The following is a 12531-nucleotide window of genomic DNA, read 5'->3' on the forward strand; positions in this document are numbered from 1 at the left end:
TCTTGGAGATGACAAAAAGCAGGGTGCCTTCAGGATTTTAGCATTATAATTCTGTTTCAGTTGTTTTTATTCTTTTCCTGACCCTGCTCGAGTATCTTGTTTCCTGGAGAGTATATCTGAAATTGGCATAATTTGGGTCATATGAGCTGCACCCATGACTATGGAATGAACACTTCTTGATTGGTAGTCTTACTGAGAATGCATCAGGTGGAATGGGAACAGGATAGAGGTGATTTCCCAAGGGAAGCTTAGAGACTGTTACCAGAAGTAGAAGAGGGAATTCAGAGTAGGTGAAAGCAACATTATGATCTTGACTGACTTAATCTGCTGCTACAGATAGCTCCAGCATGGGCTTTCCAAACCCACATGTTCTTGCATTGTAATAGATATGTTAATTATTTTTCAGTATTTCTAAAGAAACCTAAAGTGAATTAGACTTTTGCCCATAATAAACTGGTACAGATTTATACATTAAGTTTCTTGGATGTGAGGGCGATCTGGCTGCAACATCTGTCACCCAGTTGATCATCAGAGTTGATTTGGCTGATCTGGCTGACTATGCAGGTGTCCCCTTTCTCCCTTTCCACTCCATGTGCAAACCTCCCAAAGCTGCATGCTTAGTGGAAGAGGATAACCTTCCCCAATAGAGGAGGATGATGTTCTTAGATCAAAGGTATATGAGTAGCTGTACTCCCTGCTAGAACCTCCAAACAAGCTCTCTATTTTTTTTTTTTGTTCCCCCTTTAAATTTATAAATCAGTGTCAGAATATTCATTATCTCCTGAAAATAAAGGAAGTTGGGAGTTTGGGTTCTAGGTGTGATAAAGTGAATTTTTTTTTTTTTAACTTAAATGCATTGTGCTAGATTCAGTATTTCAGTTCATGGGGAGTATAGAGAGAGGAGTAATAAATAATGGTCAACCAAGCAAAGGCTGGGAGATACTGGAACAGGATCTAGGGGCAGGGGAGAAGCCCGGAAGGAGGGTCTATTGAGGGATCTGAGAGAGAATAAAAGTGTGCAGGGTTTAAAGTTAGCTTTTTAAGATATTCTGGAGGCCCCCAGGCCCTTCTGGACACTATGAAAATAAAACTGCAAGTAAAGAAGAGACTGTGTTGAAAGATCCTTGAGTCCAGTCAGCAACTTATAAAAACAGAAAGGAACCCTGTATTTTGTTTGATTTAGTCCCATTTTAGCATTGAGATCTCTCTACAGTCTCTGCTGGTTTATTTTTCTGAGGGTAAAATAGGGTGTATTGAGATATTTTTGTTTGTGTGTGTTTGCTTCTGTCCTTTAGCTCTATTGATTTCACTGGTTTACTTAACTAGAGGGGCTCTAACATCTATTTTGTATTCTGCATTTTTTTTTTTTTTTTTGTACCGGGGATTGAACTCAGGGGCACTCAACCACTGAAACACAACCTTAGCCCTTTTTTGTATTTTATTTAAAGACAGGGTCTCATTGAGTTGCTTAGTACCTCACTTTTGCTGAGGCTGGCTTTGAACTCTCGATCTTCTTGCCTCAGCCTCCCACTGGGATTACAAGTGTGAGCCACTGTGCCTGGCTTTGTATTCTGCTATTTTTTGCTTATCATTTATTTTGTTTTTATTTCCAGGTATGCAATACACAATTCAGGCATTAGCTTCTCAGTTAAAAAAGTAAGTTCTTGAATTATGAGGGATGGTTTTGTATTATAACAAAAGGGAATTTTCAATAGTTTGCCTGTGGAGATAAGGTTATGATGTTTTGGTTACAACTATGAGACAGTAAGTCATTGTATCTTCTATTTGTTTATTAGCAAGGCGAGACAGTAGCTGACGTCAGAACACTACCCAGTGCCACAACAGTGGACAATATTCGCTCCATCTTTGGAAATGCTGTTAGTCGGTACGTTGATAACATATATAAAAAGTCTTTTATATTTCTTATCTTAGTTTTCCAATCAATCACACTATTTTGTAATCTCAAGATAGCACCTGACTTAAGAGTTTGTTTTAGTCAAATATACAGGCTTGACTTTATGCTTCAAGTTTGCTAATAGAATTATTATTTCATGTAATTGACATTTCCAGGGTATGCGTTGCCTCTTAGATGCTATGACTGAAATCAGTGTGTTCTCTCCTGGTCTTTGTGTTTAGGATATTCATAGCATAGTAGAATTCTGTCATTCTTTACTGCTTTCTCTTTTCCTTGAACTTACTTTAGAATTCCATTTATTTATTATTCAATATTTATTAATCTCCTCCCATATTCCAGGCTAGAAGTTAAGTGTAAACATGAATAAAATATTTCTTGCCCTTAAAGACTTGTTTTCAAGTGTTACCAAATCTGCATTGTCAGGAAAGCCTAAGAGGAGAGCTTACTTGTGTTGCAGATTCTTCCTGGTGCTCCCATCTGCTTGTAAAGACCACCATTGCCTTTGTAGATTTCTCAGTGAATCTCAGGTATTCAGAAAGTCCAGATTGGCCATGTTATAATCTGAGGGGAAGAATACTGAAACCCTTCCATATGCCACACATGCAGGAGGTGCTGTGGATACATAGATGCATGGAGAATCTGACAGCCCCTGGTTCACTTTTCCCAGAAATCTTAAAAGCAGCAGCAGTTGTCCAAGTACCAGATTTCTACTTTGAAAGACAAGTTATTCATTCTTTTTACCCTTTTATTTCTAATTAAGTATAAATGAGTTACTATTTTTAAACTGTGCTTCCAGAACAGAGAGAGCTCTTTTACAGTATAACTTTTTAGATTATTGACTAAATTTTAAAACTCATAATTAGGGAAATTCCCAGAGACTATAAGAGATTAGAAATCCCACAGAGCAGCATTTTCCAAAGCAGGTTTCCAGAACACCAGCCTCTTGAGACATTTTGGGAAGAAATGGTTTATAGGTTCAGTGTGTATAGTGTGTACAGGAAACACTATGCTGTCCAACTAGCAAATCCTTAGTGAATGCCAGCTATTCCCCTGGTGCTGGGCTAGAATATATGGTGGGGATACAGTAGTAAACAAAACAGAAACAATTCTTGCCCTCTTACAACTCTCCAGGTTGAAAGACACATGAGACTATTATGTCATTCATAAGCAGATTGTGCTTGTTGCCTCAATTAAAAATTCAGGACATAATGGAAAAATCTTGTGTCAGATAGTCAGAGAAGGACTTTGAAGAAGTATTCCTTGAGGTGTGAAGAATAAATAGGAATTATTTAACTGCCAGTAAGTTAGCCCTCCAGGCAGAAGGTTCAGTCCTAGGGAAGGCCTTCAGGCAGAGATAAGTGTGGCATATCCAAGAACCAGTCTTTCACATCAACTTACCCTCCCCAATAAACACAATCTGGGGAACAACACATTGGAGCTCCATTGTGGTGCCAAGCTTTACAGTAAGTTGTTAAGCAGAAATAAGTTCCTGGAATTTTAACTCTGGGATTTAGTTACTAAGATGCATAAAACTTTCAGCAAAACAAGGTCTCAGAGCTTGCACCCATCTTTATACCCCAGCAATTAGAGCAGTCCCTGATGTATAGACTAAGTGCTTCACAACACTGACTGTGTGTTGGGTGGGTGATGTGTGTGGGTATGGATGCGTGAATGGACAGATGGACAGATGGACGGGTAGGTCCAGAGGACCTCAATGAACCAAGTCTCTGAGGTCCTCATTTGGCTGGGTTAGTTTATGGGAAGGAGCTGTGTGTTTTCTAATTCTGATTATTTTATAATGTTTGAGTTCTCCAGTGTTTTCAGAGGCCTCAAAATTTATCTTTTCTAACCAGAGAACTGATAGAAGTTGGGTGTGAGGATAAAACCCTAGCTTTCAAAATGAATGGCTACATATCCAATGCAAACTACTCAGTGAAGAAGTGCATTTTCTTACTCTTCATCAACCGTAAGTGAAAAAGAACTACGTGGGGATATATGTTCACAGAGAATTTTATGGAACCCTGCAAAAATTCCTAACTCAGAGGTTTGATTATATGTGGGGAACTCTGTGCCAAAAATTGTTTAATTAGAAAGCATTTATACTTTTTATCCTAAATCAGTGCTTGGCCCTCTCATTCGTGCTTATTGCTGTCATGGTCTGTGCCGCAGTCTGGCTGGGCACAAAATCACAAGCCACTCAAGCAGGAACAAACTTTATTTTTTGAAACTGCTGCCAATGCCCCGTAAGCTCCCGGGAAGATTGCCGATCGATGCTCGCGGCCATTCTCCCAGCCCCCCGGAACCCAAGAGAGGAAGTTCCTCCTCCAGAATTCCCTCCTACCGCACTTCCCCAACCAATGGGAACTCTCCAGGAGTCCCGTTGCAGGCCGAGGTGGGCAGCAGGAGTCCAATATCCATATGAATGCAAATCTTAACATAATCATATCATCTCAATGGCTTGCTGGCATCACCTTTCAACCAAAAATGCCATGCATCATATTACTTGGCTGTGGCTCTTAGCAGGTCTGGTTCTTGCTTATAAGAGGGTCTTAGGAGAAAGCATCACAGGCCCTATAATCCAGCACCTTACCCTCTGGAAGTGAATCCTCTACAGCATGCCCTAGATCAAGGGCTGTTGTTTGATATTACACAATAGAACACACTGGGAGTGAGACAAAGACAGAAACAGACACCTTAGCTATTTTTACTGCCATTACAGTAAAAGTTACTGTAACTTAAAAGTTAATATAACTTTTACTGTAATGGCAGTAAAAATACCAAGTTTTAATAACCTTAAGATTTTTCTTTTTAAAGAATGAAATCTGTAATACAAAGAGCATTTCTAGAAATGAGAGAGAAAATTAAGTGCATTTGATTTTTCCCAAATTCCTTTTCAATCCTTATCTTTCTGCTGACATTGTTTATGTAATTCTTATTAAGTAATACTATTTTATGTTCTGCTTTTGTAAACTTAATTGTATGTTACAAGGTTGGTTTTTTTTAATAACTTTATTTTATTTATTTATCTTTATGTTGCACGGAGAATCAAACTCAGGGCCTCACACATGCCAGACAAGCACTGTACCGCTGAGCCACAAGCCCAGCCCCTGTTACAAGGTTTTGATAAAGAAAAAACAACACATAATCCAGACAGTCTGACTCAGTTATCTATCCAAAAATAACATGCATCTTTCTATGTGTTCATTTTCTTATGGCTTGTTTACCTTTATTATTTTTAAGTATTTCATGATAACTTTATAATTTTTGTTTTGTTTGCTGTTAGAAATGTTATATTTCCCTCTTCCACTTACAGGAATAATAATAATAATAATAAAAGTCTCAAAGTATGCATGTTTTGCAGCAGTTATTCAAAGCAATATAGAAACAGTGATGGGAGAGTCAGTCCTTTTATAGACAGATTGTGTTAAACTCATATATTAGCAAGGTTTTTTTCCTATTTGCATGAGGAACAATTGAAGCCTGATAGAAAACAAAGCTGGGTGCATGTAACTCACAAAATGATTTTCATTGGGTTTTTTTCTAACTATGAAGAAGAACTGCTTTATAACACACTTGTTGGCTCCAGAATAGACAAGCAGAAATCAGTGTAAGTACCATCTGGCTGTCATGTGTCTGTTTCTGCTAGAGCTGCTCACCATAGTCTCTGTATTATAGCAAATCCTTTCATAATGCCAGGTTCTCGGTAGCAAAGAAAGGTCAGATTCTTACAGTTATACACTATGAAGGCTCACCTAGGTGGCAGAGACAAAGACAACTTGGCTAGTCTCAAGTTTAGAAATTTCAGCAAAAGGGCTCCAGCTGTCCTTTTTGTCAGGTTCCCATTCCAGCTTCAGGCCTGTATGATCAGGGCATGTGTTAAAGAGTACAAGCTCATTATTGCAGAGGCTTTGGATATGGTGAGTAAAAATTATGGTTTCACTTCTTGTTGGAAATACAAAGATGTGCAACATCCTTGGCTACAGTTGGGACAACAGATCATCAGCAAGTTTTCTAAAATCTGCCTCAGAAGAAAGAGCTGTTTTCTGAAAACAGATCTTTCCTCTGATTTTAGTCTTCTTTCTCCCAGTCTTGTTATATACCCAACTCCAAACCTGCATCATTTTCTGAATTACATTAAACATGCAGTCAGACATTTGTACTGCCTTAAATTCTAGAAAACTTATTTTTATCTTTCATTACTTGGTATGGAAACCCCACTGTTGGAACCCCCTGAGAGAGTTAGCTGCTCTCACATACCACGTAGCACACACCTCTGTAAGATAGTGCTGACCACTTGGGGTTGGATTAGTCATTCACTAGCATAGTTTCTCCCAGTACTTGGCACGTATGCTAGGTAGCCAGTATGTTTTTGCCCAATGAAAATCTGAGAGCTAAGGTCATATTTGTTGCTGGGCCCAACAAGGACACAGCTAGTTAATCCACATGGGCTGATTGAAGGAAGGCAAGGGAGGTGGAGAGACATAATTTATTGCCTCTCATCTCTTCTGCTTTTGGATGAGAAGAGCAAGTCCCATGCCCATAATGTGATGCTGGGAAGTGATGACAGGTATAGGGGCCTTTCTCCATGAGAATCCGATATGGCTCTTGCTCTGGAGGTATTCTTCCTGGGAAAATTTCATGGCTTGGTGGGAGTGCACACCTGTGACCTCCCTATAAAGACAGTTTCAAGCATGTTGCTTTCCTTTTCTTTTTTAGATCGACTGGTGGAATCAACTTCCTTAAGGAAAGCCATAGAAACTGTATATGCAGCATATTTGCCCAAAAACACACACCCATTCCTGTACCTCAGGTATGTAGCACCAAACTCCTCACTCAAGTCTCACAGGAACAGAAATTCTGAGAAAGATGTAGGCTTGCCAATTGGCCAATCAGTGAATCCTATCATGGCTGGTGGAAGGATGCTCTGTCCCTTCTCATAGAGAAAAGGCACAGTTTTCCCTTATGTATTTACTAACTTAGAGAATCTCACCGAGAGCCACTGCCAAGTTGGTGGCAGGAAAGTGAGTAACATGTCTTTCCCCTTCAGGAGGATTGGATAGCTTGTAGGCAGAATAGACAGATGTGCTCAAGAAACTCTGAATATTCCTTCTGCTGAGGTCAGTCTGAAAAACTGAAACAGCTACAGTTTTCCTTCCATCAGTGTCTTCTGCTCTATGGAGGTTCTTGTCTTGGCATGTCCATTGTTGATTGTTCACTTAAATAATTTAGCCACTTAAATAATTATTTAAGTTCATTTAAATAATTTTAATGATTATAAATAATTTGGCACTGGCATTTATACAGACCAAATCCTATGGTAGGTGTTTGAAATGCAGAATAAATGTGAAGTGCCCTACCCTAGAGAAAATTATAGTATGGAGAATCTTTTTTCATTGTTTCTTGCTCTACTACTAGCTTGTTTATTTCACAGCCTTGGCATTTTTATCACAACATTACAGAAGACTGCTCTCTTAAGAACAGGGCCCTCCCAGCAGCTCAGGAGGTTGAGGCAAGAGGATTGAGTTCAGAATCAGCCTTAGCAAAAGCAAGGCACTAAGCAACTCAGTGAGACCCTGTCTCTAAATAAAATACAAAATAGGGCTGGGGATGTGGCTCAGTGGTCGAATGCCCCTGAGTTCAGTCCCTGATTGCGGGTGCAACCCCCCCCACTCCCCCCCCCAAAAAAGAACAATATGGCCATATTTGTACAGGGTACGGGTTCATTCTGAAACATCTTAGGTCTGAAATCTTTTCACTCTGAGCAGAAATTGTGTTAGAAAGAAAGTAATTTTCTCTTCGTTCTAGTTTTGATTGAAGTGGGAAGGGGTGGGAATCATGGCCAAAACTAATTTTTAAACTAAATGTAGAATTATTGATTCCCGTTTGTATTCCCTTGCTAGGTGATAAATTGGTCCATTTATCACCTTCTTCTATCTCCATATCAGTCCATGTCTAAACAGGAGATAGAAACTACACAACAATTAGAACATGGGAAGTTTAAAAAAAGAATTACAAACAGGATTAGAGTAAAGGGAGATCAGGTAGTAAGAGGTGAAGTGACAGGGAGCAGCCATTCCACCAAGGGCTAAGATAGAGTCCCTTTTGCACAACCTCCCCCAACACTGGGGGTTGAGGTGCTGATCTTGTTGAGGAGAATGGAAGTGATTCACTGCATGATGGAAAAGTCAATAAGGCATTCCCCTGCCACTCTGAGAGGCTCTAGTGATAGCTGCCTACAGGAAGGGGCCACATGCTGCTTGAGTATGGAGGCAACTCACAAATGCACCCTAACCTGGCAGAGAAACCCTTCTTCCTCCTTTGTCCCTCTGGTGCCCTCTACTGACAAAGTTTCACATTGTAAAGCTTCATTATCATAGAACAAGCAATGAAAGATGATGGACTTGGAGCACAGACAATAAACTGATAGCTGACACAGTCTCTGAACTGATTCTTTTGTTACATTTTACTGATGGAAAGTTCTCTTGCATATGTTCTAGTTTTGATCCTCACATAATACTGAAAAGTAAGTAGGGGACAGATTTCTGGTTACCTTATTGTTACAAATGAGAAAATATCCAGAGAAATTAAGTGACTTTCTTGAGGTCACATAATAAAAAATTCTACTAATTCTAGAATGATGTTGATAATAGCTAACATATTTTAAATATGTTGAGTATGCAAAGTGCTTTACATGAATTTAATTCTGACCACAAACCTGAGACATAAGTAATGCTGTTATGTCTACTTTGCAAATAAAGAAACAAGGGGCAAAGAAATATATTGTAACTTATCTAAAGCTATACAGCTCTTCAGTAGTAAAACCAACATTTGACCACTCACTTGATCTTGAGATTTTTAACCACTGCTATTTGGCTTCCCAAGTCATCTAGTCACCATATACACCATGTGTGGATTCCACCCTCCCTCCACAATCTGTGGTAATTGTCCTCTTTTTTTCCTGGCAGTTTGGAAATCAGCCCTCAGAATGTGGATGTCAATGTGCACCCTACAAAGCACGAAGTCCACTTCCTCCACGAAGAGAGCATTCTGGAGCGGGTGCAGCAGCACATTGAGGGCAAGCTCCTGGGCTCCAATTCCTCCAGGATGTACTTTACCCAGGTGAGGGTGTTTCTTTTCCACCTTTGTGCTTTTGTCACCTGGTAGAGTGCCCTGTCAGACATGAGAGCCCAAATTTTTGCCTTGTGCCTTAGAACTTTCTTTGTAATATAACTTTGATAGGTTTCTTTTAGCAGCATTTCTTTCTTTGGGTCTAATTGTGAAGCTGTTACACTATCATCCTGGGACCTAGAGTCATAGGACTGAGTTATCTTCTTCATCTGCCTCTGTCTGGGACCTTGGACTTCCTAGGAAAATGAGCTATCTGAAAATGGAATAGGTAGCTCCTTCAGTGCATTCTTTTGCCCTTGAGATGCTCAGGAAGAGACCAGTTCTACTCATGCAGGGCTGAATGGAGGGGTTGGGCCCCGGGAGGCAGTAGGTAGAGTGGAAAGAACTTTAATGTTAATTATACAGACCTAAGTTACCAGCCATTGCCTAGCCTTGCCTCCTGGTCTCCCTCAGTAATGATGGAACTGGTCACCCGTATATCTAAGGACAGTTACAGGCAGTAGGTTAACAGTGAACAGAAGATGTCTGGTGTAGGGGCTGGCACTATGTGTCTTGTTAGAATTATACAGGTTCAATTCTAAGTTACTTTCTTTCTTTGGAGCCTCAGTTTTCCTATCTGTAAAATAAGCAATTTGGACAATATATTCTTTAGTGTCCCCTCCCATTTCTGAAATGATGTGATTCTGGGCAGCCCTCCTATTCATGGCAAGGATGTGTTCATTATAAACACAACAGACACTGAAATTAAAATGGAAATATTTTCTCTATTGTATTATACTGTATTCTGCAAACAGACTTTTGTGAGAGCAAGTTTCAAAGAAAGCTTTAAAAATTACTCAGTGGATGATTGCTTCCCATAAGAACATTCATTCTGTAGAGTCCTGACCCAGTATGTCTTCAGAAGGAAAGTGTATTTCTACATCAGAGAGCCTTACTCTGATGATGCAGTAACACCGACCTTATAGACTCCTGCTGTCATGGAGCATGAGGTCCAACCCAGAGTCCTCCCTGGTCTATAGGGTGATCAGAATACCTTCCTCTTCATCAACAGCAGCTGACCTCTAACTGACCTCTAACTCTTCAGCTATAGAAATGCCATCTTCCTGCTCCCCTGCTTGTGCCTTGTGCCCCACCACCCAGGGCCAGGAAATCAAAGTCCCTGGTTTGCAGTAAAGCCATTTGGTTTGGGAATCAGGAACCCTGGGCCCTCTTGCAGATTTGTTACAATTATGTCATATTGCATAAAGTATTCCATTTTTTTAGACTTTAAAATTCCTACCTGCAAAGTGGTTTTGTTAACTTTTGCTTCCCCAAACCCACCTTTGAATGCTGCAAAAGCAAATGAAGTAAATACATTATAGTGGCTTTAATTGTCCTACAAGAAAGGTTGTACTTTTTTTCATTTTTTAAATTTGTTCGAATTAGTTATACATGACAGTAGAATGCATTTTGAGACATTATACATAAATGGAGCATAACTTCTCATTTCTCTGGCTCTATATGGTGCAGAGTCCATGTACAAAGTAACGTACTCATACATTTATATAGGGTAATAATGTCTCTCATTCTACCTTCCTTCCCATCCGCACAGCCCCATCCCTCCCCTCACTCCCCTCTGCCCAATCCAAAGTTCCTTCATTCTTCCCTACATATCCCCACACTATGGATCAGCATCCACTTATCAGAGAAAACATTTGGCCTTTGGTTTTTTGGAATTGGCTTGTTTCACTTAGCATGATTTTCTCTAATTCCATCTATTTATCTGCAAGTGCCATAATTTCATTCTTCTTTCAAGCCAAGTAATATTGCATTGTGTATATATGCCACAATTTCTTTATCCATTCATCTGTTGAAGGACATCTAGTTGGTTCCACAATTTAGCTATTGTGAATTGAGCTGCTATAAACATTGATGTGGCTGTGTCACTGTAGTATGCTGATTTTAAGTCCTTTGGGTAAAAACTGAGGAGTGAGATAGCTGGGTCAAATGGTGGTTCCATCCTGAGTTTTCTGAGGAATCTCTATATTGCTTTCCAGACTGGTTACACAAATTTGCACTCCTAGCAATGAACGAGTGTCTTTTTCCCCACATCCTCACCAACAGTTATTATTACTTGTATTCTTAATAATTGCCATTCTGACTGGAGTGAGATGGAATCTTAGAGCAGTTTTGATTTGCATTTCTCTAATTGCTAGAGATAATGAACAATTTTTCATATGTTTGTTGGTTGTTGATTTGTTGACTGATTGTCTTTTCCTTTCTCTTTTTTTTGGTACCGGGGATTGAACTCAGAGGCACTCAACCACTGAACTACATCAACAGTCCTATTTTGTATTTTATTTAGAGACAGGGTTTCACTGAGTTGCTTAGCTCCTTGCTTTTGCTGAGGCTGGTTTTGAACTCTTGATCCTCCTGCCTCAGCCTCCTGAGCCACTGGGATTATAGGCATGTACCACCACACCCAGTGATCGATTGTGTTACTTCTTCTGTGAGATGTCTGTTCAGTTCCTTAGCCCATTTATTGATTGGGTATGTTGAACTTTTTTGAACAGAGTTGCTACTTTATGTAATTTTATTATTATTATTATTATCATTTTTTTGAGGCACTGAGATTGAATGTACGGTTCTCTACCACTGATCTAGAGCCCCAGAATTTTTTATTTTGAGATAGGATCTCTCTGAGCTGCCCTAGCTTGCCTCAAATTTGATCCTCCTGCCTTAGTCTCCTGCATCACTGGGATTATGGGCATTTACCATGTGCCCAACTATTATGAATATTTCTAAAAATAGAACGTAATCAGTACAACCAATATCTGTGTACCTGTCACTCAGGTTCTACAACTATCAACATTTTGCCCTATTAGTTTTATCTATCCCTGTCTTGCTTAGGGATGGGGAAAGGAGTAATTTAAAGTACAATCCAGACATGTCTCCCCTAGTACCTTTCCTGCATCTAAAATTTTTTTCTTATGTGATCACATAAGAAAATGTAATTTTACACTTAATAAAATTAATAGCAATATCATTTAATTACCAATCTGTATTCAAATGTCCCAGTTGTCCAAAATATTTTTATAGCAGCTTTGTTCAAATCTGTATCCAGTCAAGTTCCATTCATAATATTTGGTTGTTTTTGTTTAATTCTCTTTGAAACTAGAAAAGTTTTCTTTTTCATTGTTGTTCCATTGGCTTGTTGTAAAGATTTCCTATAGAATAATGCACAGTTTGGATAGTCTGATTGCTTCTTCTTAGTGTCACTTAACTTGTTCTGATCCTCCATATTTTCTTTGAATCTTAAATTAGATCCAGAGGCATGATTATATTCAGAGTCAAATTTTTTTGTGGCAAGAATTCTTCTTTTTAATAATTTTTATTCACTTTATTTTACTTTTTGCAGTGCTGGGGATCAAACCTAGTGCCTCACACATAGCTAGGCAAATATTCTACCACTGAGACTCATCCCAGCACTCACGCACATTTTTGATCCC

At 39.3% G+C, this 12531-nt stretch overlaps 1 protein-coding gene across 1 annotated transcript in view; it reads left to right on the plus strand.

Moving 5' to 3' along the window:
• Positions 1–12531, plus strand: part of Mlh1 (mutL homolog 1) — a 44293-nt gene that overhangs the window by 12256 nt on the left and 19506 nt on the right. The window contains exons 7-11 of the mRNA XM_027932491.2: positions 1614–1656; positions 1797–1885; positions 3769–3881; positions 6632–6725; positions 8881–9034. Coding sequence (XP_027788292.2) covers positions 1614–1656; positions 1797–1885; positions 3769–3881; positions 6632–6725; positions 8881–9034 — 493 coding nt within the window. The remainder of the gene's footprint in view (positions 1–1613; positions 1657–1796; positions 1886–3768; positions 3882–6631; positions 6726–8880; positions 9035–12531) is intronic.

The sequence above is a fragment of the Marmota flaviventris genome, chromosome 1 (assembly GCF_047511675.1).
Source record: "Marmota flaviventris isolate mMarFla1 chromosome 1, mMarFla1.hap1, whole genome shotgun sequence".
Taxonomy (NCBI): Eukaryota; Metazoa; Chordata; class Mammalia; order Rodentia; family Sciuridae; genus Marmota; species Marmota flaviventris.